The sequence below is a fragment of the Elephantulus edwardii genome, unplaced genomic scaffold (genome assembly GCF_000299155.1).
Source record: "Elephantulus edwardii isolate Elephantulus edwardi_28Jun2011 unplaced genomic scaffold, EleEdw1.0 scaffold00021, whole genome shotgun sequence".
In the NCBI taxonomy this organism is placed as follows: Eukaryota; Metazoa; Chordata; class Mammalia; order Macroscelidea; family Macroscelididae; genus Elephantulus; species Elephantulus edwardii.
In genome coordinates, this window is record NW_006399771.1 from 45,873 (window position 1) to 56,890 (window position 11,018).

Consider the following 11,018-nt stretch of genomic DNA (forward strand, 5'->3'; position numbering starts at 1 on the left):
ATATTGTTATAATAATATAACAATATATCTAGGAGTCCCTGGATGATGAAAACGTTGAAGCTCTCAACTGCTAGCCACAGAGTTTGTGGTTCTTTGAAAGAAAGACCTGGTAATATGCTCCTGAAAGCCATGAAACAGAATTGACTCAACGGAAACCGGTTTGGTTTTCTGGTTGACAGTCATTGTCGTAGTAGTTACTATTTTCCAATTATTATTTAATAGTAACAACAACCATTCATTATTACTATTCATTGTTATTATTACTATATGAGGTCTACAACTTCTTCTTTCTAAAACAGGCAGAGGATTCCCTCTGCATCAGCAATGCAATGAGGGGTGTCAGAACAAGTCAGTGGTACTGAAGAGCTCCTAGGGGAGATGTTCAAAAGTCTAGAGTACATGGGAAAGGAAAGCCTGGGGGTCCAGAGGCCCCAGAAGGTGAGCCCTAAGCCAAGAGGTAGAGCACTGGAAAGTTTCCACTGCAAGAGCAGACCTGTGTGCCCCACCTTCATGTACTGTAGCATCCTCTCTGCAGCTGTGAGGCGCGCCTCTGTCTCTGAACCAAGCCGGGCACAGGACTGGTAGTTGGATGCCATCTGGAATCAAGGAAAAACATCAGGTGGTGGAAAGACACTGAGAATGTCAGGACTCCAATGATCCTGAAAGAAAATTACCTTCTCCCATTTCTCAAACCAAAACCACATTCTTGAGGAGAATGGACAAGAGAGAACTGTGAGCCCTTTCTATCCACACCTGAGTTTAGCTGAAACTGTAGTGAGAAATTCTGGGCAAGGATTCCACTGGCCTAGGTCCACACCAAGTGCTCACCCTTGCTTGTTTTCCACTCTCTTCTTTTCAAAGTTCTGGAAGGCTTGGGGAGGATAACAACACAGGGTGTGTGTGTGTGTGTGTGTGTGTGTGTGTGTGTGTGTGTGATAGAGAGGAAAAATTTTGGATGGGGGAGAGAAAGACAAAAAGATTGAGGACTGAGAACAGGTCTCTCTCTAGATATGAAATCATAGAGAGTTTACTCAAACTCTAGAAGCCTCAGTTTCCTAATCTGTAAAATAGGAATAATAACAATTGCCAACATTTTGTTGTTAAATGCTGCTGAGCTTCTTCCAACTCACAATCCATAGCTGACCCTCTGGTGGGTGTTCAAAGGCAGTTAATCACAATGGGAGGAGACTGCCCACCATTCTCTCCTGTGGAACAACTAGTGGATTGGAACCATGTGTCTTTGAGACTGCAGCACAGCTTCTTACCACTAAGCCACTTCCATTGGTAGATCCAAATCAATTAAATCCTTTGCAATTTCAGTCTTCTCTTTATTTATATTGGTCCAGTTGCAAGATCACTTTTTTTTAAAGAATTTGTTTTTTTCTGTGAAGGAAGATATTAATGTTTTCTCTGAGATGATGTTTAATCTACAGATTGCTTTGAGTTTCATTGACATCTTAGTTATCTTAAGTCTTCCAATTCATAAACATGGGCCACTAGGGAAGACAAGGCAAAATATTACAATGAAATGTGCAAGAGACTGGAATTGGACAATCAAAAAGGCCGAACTCGCTCAGCATTTCTTAAGCTGAAAGAACTAAAGAATAAATTAAAGCCATGAGTTGCAATGCCTAAAGATGCTGTGGACAGAATATTGAATGATTCAGGAAGCATTAGAAGAAGATGGGAGGAGTATACAGAGTCATTGTACCAAAAAGAATTGGCTGACGCAGAAGAATGTCAAGAAACAACATATGAAAGGAGGAAGTGCATGATGCTCTGAAGGACTTGGGGGGGGAAGCCCCAGGAATTGATGGAGTACCAATTGACGTATTTCAGCAAAAGATGCTGCTCTGCATATGCTCACCAAGTTGTGCCAAGAAATCTGAAGGACAACTACTTGGCCAACTGACTGGAAGAGATCGATATTTATTCCCATTCCAAAAAAAAAGATGTGGAAATTAATGAACAATATCACTAATATCACACACTAGCAAAATCCTGCTGAAGATTATCCAGGAAAAACTTGAACAGTACATTGACAGAGTACTACCAGAAATATAAGCTGGGGTTAGAAATGGTTGTGATTCTAGGGACATTATTGCCAATGTCAGATGGATCTTGGCAGAGAGCAGAGAGTACCAGAAGAATGTCTATCTGTGTTTCATTGACTATGCAAAGGCATTTGACTGTGAGGATCACAACAAATTGTGACTAACCTTGAGGAAAATGGGAATCTCAGAACAGTTGATCGTGCTTATATGAAACCTATACATGGACCTCTCCAGAGTGCTGTAGAGCAACGATGTCAGTCTAGACACAAGGTGTGCCTAATCCAGGCCATGGTCTTCTCAATTACTTGTTATGCTTCCGAGAGCTGGACAATGACTAAGAATAACAGAAAGAGGATAGAATGTCTTTGAGTTGTGGTGCTGGAGAAGAGTCTTAAACATACCATGGACTGCCAAGAAAACAAATAGGTCTGTCTTGGAGATAATGAAACCAAGTCTTTCTTTGGAGGCTAGGGTTATGAAGCTCTGCCTTATGTAATTTGGGCATGTGGCCAGAAGAGATTGGTCCTTGAAGAGAGACATGTTCAGCATTGTGAATGGACAGCACAGGAGAGGAAGACCCTAGATGAGATGGATTGATACAGTATCTGGGGCAATAGGAGTTGGAGTGTCGAAGTTAGTGAGACTGGCTCAGGACAGGGAAAGGTTCAGAGCTGCTGTACATAGGGTCTTTATACATCACAGGCGACTCAATGGCACGTAACAACAATAACATACTATGACAAGTTTGGAAGCAGGAGTGGAATCCACTTCTTAAATAACATGCTTCTGGAAACTCTATGAACTTTGGTAAATCTTGATTGTTGTATAGAGGCTATAGGACTTTTTTTCATGGGGTTGCTGTGAGTCATGCTCAACTCAAAGGCAATCAACAACAACGTCTTCTTTTGATGCTTTCTGTATTATTCAATTTTTTGACCATAGAATCTTTCTTAACTGTAACTCACAGCTTTCCTTTTTTGCTCAATTCTTCAAAAGCTTGAGAAATGCCAAAAATGTTCTTCCTTCTTGGTTTTCTAACTCCAAGTCTACATATTGCATTAAACACCTACTCTCCACTTATTGACTCGGTTAGGGTTCCCAATTCCAAACCATAATGCAAAAATCAAAATGGAAGAAAACCACATCAGATCACAAAATGGAGGTTTACTACGTCATTACATAACTGCCAAATCTTCTCTTCAATACTTAATTTTGTTTTCGGGGGCTACCTTTTGAAATCTTCTGTTTATCTCTTTTACTTCACCCTTTCTCCCATTTGCTTTAGTTGTGCTGCATCTAAAACCAATTTCCATGATCTCTTCTGATACCCATTTCAGTCTTTTCTTTGTTACCTCTTTAATGATCACTTGCTTTCTTCATGTAGGCTGTCCTTCATGTCATGCCTCCAACTCCTCTGGTCTTCAATCACTAGTATGCCAAGAACCCAATCTATTCTTTAAATAATCTCCAGATTCAAGTGGATTACTTTTAAGGTCCTATTTGGAGTGTGGTGAGAGTTAAAAGAAAGACATATTACCAGCTCAGCACATGTGCTCCCTACATCCAATTGGTATTAAACTTGGTAGGTGTCTGTGACTAAGCATTGCACAAACGCCTGTCTGATAGAGATCCTGTGCATACTGGGTCATGTATAGCACAGCTTACATATGGAAATAATGTGTTGGCAATGGGAACTAATAGAAACTTCAGTAAGCCATATATAGGATCTCAGGCTAATTAGAAAGCATCACACAACCCACAGAGAAGACAGATAATGTGTAACCTCTAAGAGGACACTTAATATGAAACTTCAGGTTTCCCTGAGGCAGCCTATGATGGACAGTCCTTCCATGTATTTCTGTGGGTGATGAACCTTGAAAAGTCACTTCTTCTCCATTCCCCCAACGCCCAGAGCAGACTGGTCTGGAGAAATTTAGGTCACTTCTCTCCAGTGAAGATACAGGGCACACGGGAGAGGCTAGATAGCATTAGGCTGAATGAACTAACTCAGTCTGATAAGGGCAAATATGGTAAAGACCATTATTGTAAAAAAATAGGTGGATAACTAGTAAGGTGTGTATAAATGTCTAAAGGGGAAGGGGAGGGTTTAGAGGGGCTTTAGGTGGGAAATTTATAGGGGAGGTGGAAAATCACAGGGTCACAGAGTTTGGTGGGTGGAGGGAGGGGATGAAGGAGTTAGAAAAGATCCAGTGGCGATCTACAAAGATGGAGTAATAGTGGGCATAGATCAATGGTGATTATTTTATAAGAAACAATGTATGGGAATGATTATATGCAACACAATGTGAATGAAGAAATGTGTGAAATACAATGTATATGTGCAGGGGGGAAACATATTGGGGAAAAAACATTTAAAAAAGATACAGGACTATACCAGAATCTCTTTGAGAATTTATCTTTAAATTAAATTGCAAAATCTCAAGCCTAGATCTGATGCACAATTTCTATAGCAGTGCTCTTCAAAGCATGATTCACCTGTGGGCTCTACTCAGGCTCAGACTCAAAAAAACATCTCCCATGGTCTGTTTAAAGTCTTACCACATTAAATCTTGAGAAGCCCTGTTCTAGGAATACTTAGATTTTTAACAATCTCTTCAGTGATTCACAAAAGTTTGAGAGCTGAATCAGACTATGAACAGTGAAGGAAAAAGACATTAGCTGAGAAACCAAGAAGTCAGGGTGCTTATCCTGGCTCTGCTTCTAATACTCTTGAGCATTTGGATACTTCTGTCCCCTTGTTGGGTCTCAATTTCCTATCTCTACAAGGGTCAGGCTCTGTTACGTTTGACATTTTCTTCACTCCCAATGTTCCATGATTTCACTAAGTGCCTTTAAATTCAGACTTCCCAATTGAGAGGTGATATCAGGTAATGGAACAAATAAGCAGCTTCAGAAGGCTAAGCATATGGATCTTAAGATAGGCATTTAGGCTCTCGAGGCTAAAACTCACGGAGCAATCAAAGTCCCATGAATGCTTGAGTCTCCCGGAGGCCACAGACCAGGAGCAAGCACAGCTTAGAGGGGTCCTGATTGTCTTAAAGTCTTTATCTCACCTGCAGTACAAAGCTGATGGCCATGGTTTTATAGGAATAGGAGGTAGAAGAAAAGCCAAAAGCCACAAACAGAGCTACAGCCAAGGTCAGCAGATTGGTCATGATCTCCAGCCTCAGTCCTACCCATCGTGTGGCAGCCAGAAATAGCAGCATGTAGTTACTCTGGACATCAATCAGTCTTTTAAACCTGAAAACGAAAGTACAACCTGAAGTCCATATATGTCTGTCTAATCCAAATGTTCCATGCTTTTCTTCCAGGCGAACTGTTTAGATCAAAGGCACATAAGTTCTCCAGCTGGAATAGTCAATGAGGACCAGGATTTGTGAATAAGGGAAGGAATGGCATCTCTCTAGCAGGATGATGGCAGGTCTGAAACTACAGCAGCCACTTTGCTACCATAATGGAATCCCAGGGCTGCACAGAGTCTCAAAGGTCTTGAGACTAAAACTAACTCCATGGAAGACATAGAAGTACAACAGAGAATCCTTAAGAGCATTATCTGAGCCTCTGGATCAAAGCTCAGTTGATCCCAACTCAGTTGTTCTTCTAGATTATTCATTTACGTGAGCTAAAGAAGTATCCATTTTCCCCCCAAATCTCTTAAAATGTTTATAACAATTTAAAAAATAAAAATATTGGTTTAATGGATGTCTGCACACCCTCCACTTGAATCTAGCAGCTAGTCATATAATTACTACCTGTTTACATTTTCCATTTCACTCATTTTTTATTTTTACAAGCACCATGAGAAGGGGTAGGATATGGACCCTTTTTCTCATTTTATAGAGAACTAAATGGAATAAAACAAAGCTTTATCTGTCGCTTCTGAAGATGGTACTTTGTTTCCTACCTTCCTGCTCCTCACCACCGTCACCACCACAGTCCCTTCCACCTTCAGATAGACAATGAAAAGACTTACTGACTGATGAAGTCTGCATTTTTTTCATAGACGTGGATAGAGCTCAGACCATGCAGAGAGGTGAGGATATGGGAAAAGAAAGGCGAGCGGCTGTAGTTCTCCAACCTCTTCAACACATTGACAGCCCTTTTAAAAAACCTGCATCAAGAAATAGGGTGAGTGAGCTGGGCCTTTTGTCTCTGACCCTACCCAAGTCTGAGTTAGTCCCATTCTGTGATGTAAAGTCATACGCTCCACTTAGAAACAAGAAAGAACCCACTCACATGTAAAAAGTGAGGCAGAAAACAGCCAGTACAACTGCCATCAGCAGGATATATGGTGACATTACACTGATAATCAACAGGGTGGCGATCACCATCAAAAACAAGAGCAGGAACTTTTCTGCGACCATGGGCAAGCTCTGATCCAGCTCATCCAAGTCTCCTGCAAAGCAGTTCAAGAGTTGGCCCATTGGGGTTGTGTCAAAGAAACTCATGGGGAAGTAGAGGACCTGCAGGACAAAACGAATATGGACAGTGAGATTAGCTGTAAGCATTTTACAGGACTTGATTGATCAAGATGCCCACAACCTTAAAGAGGTAGTGGAAAGTGGGATCCAAGGCCTTCAGGGGAGGCATTACAGAGCAGTGCTTTGGGGTTCCTCAACAATCTGTCTGGCCTCTGGTGCTCCCCAACTCCTCAACCTGCTGCTGTGTGACCTTGAACAAGTTGCTTAACTTTTCTGAGTCTTCAGTGTCCTAGGTTGTGAAATTGAGACGATAACAATACTGCATGGGTTTGTGATGAGATTTACACAACCCAACAGCTATGCTAAAACCCTCTGAGCTGCAGAGGTTAAAAGAGTAGATTTTATGTGTGCATTTTACCTCAGAAGAGTTATTTTAAAAAAGAAACAAGAACACAAAATGTCCCATATTTGGGGGTAATGGACAAGATTTAGAAACATTAGTAACAACTCTACCACATTGTAGGATTAATGCTACTAGCTTGTACACTTGCAAATTATTAAAAAGGTAAATCTTCCATAGTGTATAAAAATTCAGAGCTCAACCTCATTGCTGTTGAGTTGAAACTGACTCATAGCTAATTTTCCAGTGAGTTTTTAAAGGCTGCACATTTCACAAGAGATTACCCTTCTCTCTCCCTCAGAGAAGCTGGTGCATTTGAACTGTTGGTTTTGAGGTTAGCAGTGCAGCTCTTTACGCACTAGGCCACTAGCGTTCCCTTATACTGTGTATGTTGTTATTATGGTTGTTGCTGATTGCTGTCAAGTCAAGCACGACTCATAGAGACTCTATGAACAAAAGACCTAATGATGTCTTTCCATAACTATTACCATTTTTCCAAGTTCATAGAGTTTCCAGAGGCATGTGATTTAGGAAGTGGATGCTACTCCTGCTCCAAACTTGTTTTACAACTGGGAGCTCCACCAAACACTGTCCACAATTGGAAACCATTCTGGTATTTGATATCTCAATAGCACAAGGTTCGGCATCACAGTGAACCCAGGTTACTTCATATAGCACATTGGCAAAGAGTGATGTTCAAAGTGGAAGAGTGTTCCTCCAGATATAACAGCGCTAGTCTCATTTAACAGTGGTTAAGTATATACTACAATGAAAAAGAGAGCGAGAGAGACAAAGCTAATCCAGGGACTTGCTTAGAAGAGCACCTACGCTCTGGAAAGTATTCTACGCATACCAGCCCCTATAAATTCCTAGAGATAGGCCTATTTTCACTCAGGATCAGTAGCAGCTGTTCCAGTGCAACAGGGAAACTGACTCTTGGGCCAACTGCTCCTTGGAAAGGTGTCTGGGTGGTAAAAACAATCTGTTCTCAACTACTAACCTGCAGGGATTTTTTTGTTGTTGTTGCTTACCATCGAGTCAGAACCAACCCATAGTTGACCCTCCAGTGGTTTCTCAGAAGCAGTTAATTGAACAGGAAGAGATTGCCCATCCTCCAGTGGAGCAGCTGGTGGATTTGAACCATGTGCCTTTGAGATTGCAGTACAACTTCTTACCACTAGGCCACCAGAGCTCCAACCTACAGAGCACTGGTTCAAATCCACCCAGTGGTTGCGTGAAAGCCAGTCCCGGAAATCTTCTTTAACTAAGGTTCTGGAAACCCCTATGAAAGAATTCTACTCTAAAAGGCATGCAATGGTCCATGTGTCTTAGCAGTGGATCTGGTTTTAGGGGAGATTCTTTGTTCCTCTTTGAAGGTGGCACTCCCAGAGGTCACAAAGCCCTTTGAAGATCAAAACTGAGAGGAGCTCTGGCACACAAATCTCACTCAGAGCTTTATTTTACAGCTTAGAAAACTGAAGCCCAGAGAAGGAGAGGTGCTCTAGTGGCTTGCACAAGGTCACCCAAGTAATTAATGGCAAAACCATGACTGGTATTGGCCCTCTGAATATTCCTCAGTGCCCAGCACGGCCATGTCCATCACAGAAGGTATTTCCTAAAAGCTTACAGAGCCCACAAACTAACCACATCATTTCCCCATCTATTTATGAAGGTGTAACACAAGGAAAAGTAATTAATAAAAGTTAATAGTATCTCTTATGGCCAAAATTAGAAGGAAGGAGAGAGAGGTAAGAAAGGAGAGTGAGAAGAATATTTTGACGATTTGATATAATCAGATTACTAGAGTCAATTAGTAGAGTCCCTAGGTGGTGAAAATGGTTAATATGCTCAATAACTACCCAAAAGGTTAGAGGGTCAGATTCATCCATGGGTACCTTGTGGTCTTGTACCAAAATTCGTATAGTCTACTCCCAAAAAATCAGTCAGTAAAAACTCTCTGGAGGAGAGTTTTACTTTGACATACGTGAGGTTGCCATTGAATTGATTCTAAGTCAGTGACAACTAGAAAACTGGTAGATATTTGCATCACGAAGTGACCCTTGAAGCCACTGTCGCCCTAAATGACTGGATACTGCTGACCAAGTGTAGTTCACATGAATCTTTGCTTGTCAAGCGAAGGGGGAGAGGGTCAGAGCTGCTTTGCTCATGAACTCCTTGCTTTCTCTGCCTCTGCAGTGCTCTCTAGTTAATCTCCAAACATGTTCTGATAAATATTCATGCTAAAACAATGAATATCATTGTCGAGAGTTCAAAGTCCTTGAGTTAAAGCAGTTGCACAATCATTGCAAGAGTCCAAAGGACAAAACTATGACTCCCTTGAGGCCTCTACGCACTTGCAGGGCAAGCGGGGTGAGTGGGCTGCAGAGGCAACTGAGCTCCGTCCCTCTGTGCAGACACGTGAACAAGTGGTCTCTGAAAGAGGCCTCAGTCAAGCAAGAGGACGAATGAGGAAAACCTTGTCTGCCGTGTATCAAAGCAACGCAAGGGTTATGTCTTGTTTTGCATGTTGCTTTGACAATAAATTCATTTTCTCAGAGATTTGTCTTTTATTTGTGATCATTTAAAACTACAAGCATACATTCAAAACCAGTCAAGTGTTAGAAGGAATGGGAAGAGGAAAACCTTTTAAACAGAAAATCTACTTTCTAACAGAAAGGAAACCTAACAATTTCTCAAAATGAAAACATAAATAATCACTTTAAGGCCTGGACACTAGAGATTTCTAGAATCATGGAGCGTAGAATCAGAAGAACCTTGGACACCATGTGGCTGGATGTCACCAACAAGGGGTGGCGGGGTGCCAGGTAAAGACTTTTTCTCTTCCGCTTTCTGGCTTTACCAAAAAAAACTTGCTTTATTTGAGATGAGAAGAACTGCTTCAACTTCACCCTACAAAAATGGAATTGCTAACAAGCAATAAAAGCTGCATTCTATCAAAAAAACAATGGTAAAGTGCTTTCCTCATCCCCAGAGAATCTCTCTCAAGAGCCCTACGCCATACTTCCAAGCTCCAGGCTTCCTGAACTCTCCTTTTCAACTCTAGCTTCCCAATCTTTAGCTCCTGTTAATCCAACTCATCCTTCAAGCCTTATCTGAGAGGTCATTTCCTTCAAGGAACCATCTTTGGTTCTCTCTTTTCCCTCTATCATTGTTAAACCCTTCTTCTTACATACTCTCATGAGTCTGTGGTCTTCCACCCCATGGTAAATCTGCATACTCCATTCTCTTCTTTCTCTACCCATGTCTCTGCCATGATGGCAGGAGCAATATCTATTTATTCTTGTAAATCTAATGCCCAGCACAGAGCCTGGCATATGATAAATAGCTAATATGTAATAGGTGAGAGAGAAAAAGAGACATTTCTGAGAGATAGTATGCTACCATAGACAATTCGATATTCTAACCATGGCACAGGAAGGAGCTCTGATGGTCCAGTGGTTAGAAGTTCCACAATCTCAAAGGTATTTTGTTCAGATCCATCAGCTATTCTGTGGAAGAAGGATAGACAGTCTCGTCCTGTGCAATTAATTGCCTCTGAAAACCCACTGGAGGGTCAGCTATGGGTCAGTTCCAATTTGACAGAAGACAACAATAACAACAACACATGTGGGGGAAATCCTGAACATCTTTGGATTTCCCTTTTCTCATATATAAGATTAGCACAGGATAGAGCAGAGTTTAGGGCTGTTGTTCATAGGGTCACTATGTGTCGCAGATAACTCAGTGGCACATAAAAACAACAACAAAATTAGACTAATAACAACCACTTCAAAGGGGACTTGGAGTGATTATAAACACCCTGTAAATGGCAATACTTAGTCAATAGATACTAGCATAATGCTGTGACTACTGGTCCCCATCAAGGAGTACTGAGCCCATAGAATCATACTCCTAGCAGCAGAAAGATGTCTCCACATCATCTTCATCCACATAGCAACACAGTGAAGACATTTGTAAAAAAGTTAGGCTGAGAAGAGTAATATTCTTTGCAGCACTATTCGTAACAGTGAAAGGGTAAATGTTCATCAACAAGTCAATAAATAAATATTCTCTCTCTCTCTCTCTCTCTCTCTCTCTCTCTCTCTCTCTCTCTCTCTCTCT

At 41.3% G+C, this 11,018-nt stretch overlaps 1 protein-coding gene across 1 annotated transcript in view; it reads right to left on the reverse strand.

Moving 5' to 3' along the window:
* Positions 1-11,018, reverse strand: part of ABCC11 (ATP-binding cassette, sub-family C (CFTR/MRP), member 11) — a 107,880-nt gene that overhangs the window by 31,779 nt on the left and 65,083 nt on the right. The window contains exons 20-23 of the mRNA XM_006882575.1: positions 6,312-6,538; positions 6,049-6,186; positions 5,129-5,315; positions 507-596 (exon numbers count right to left, since the gene is read on the reverse strand). Coding sequence (XP_006882637.1) covers positions 507-596; positions 5,129-5,315; positions 6,049-6,186; positions 6,312-6,538 — 642 coding nt within the window. The remainder of the gene's footprint in view (positions 1-506; positions 597-5,128; positions 5,316-6,048; positions 6,187-6,311; positions 6,539-11,018) is intronic.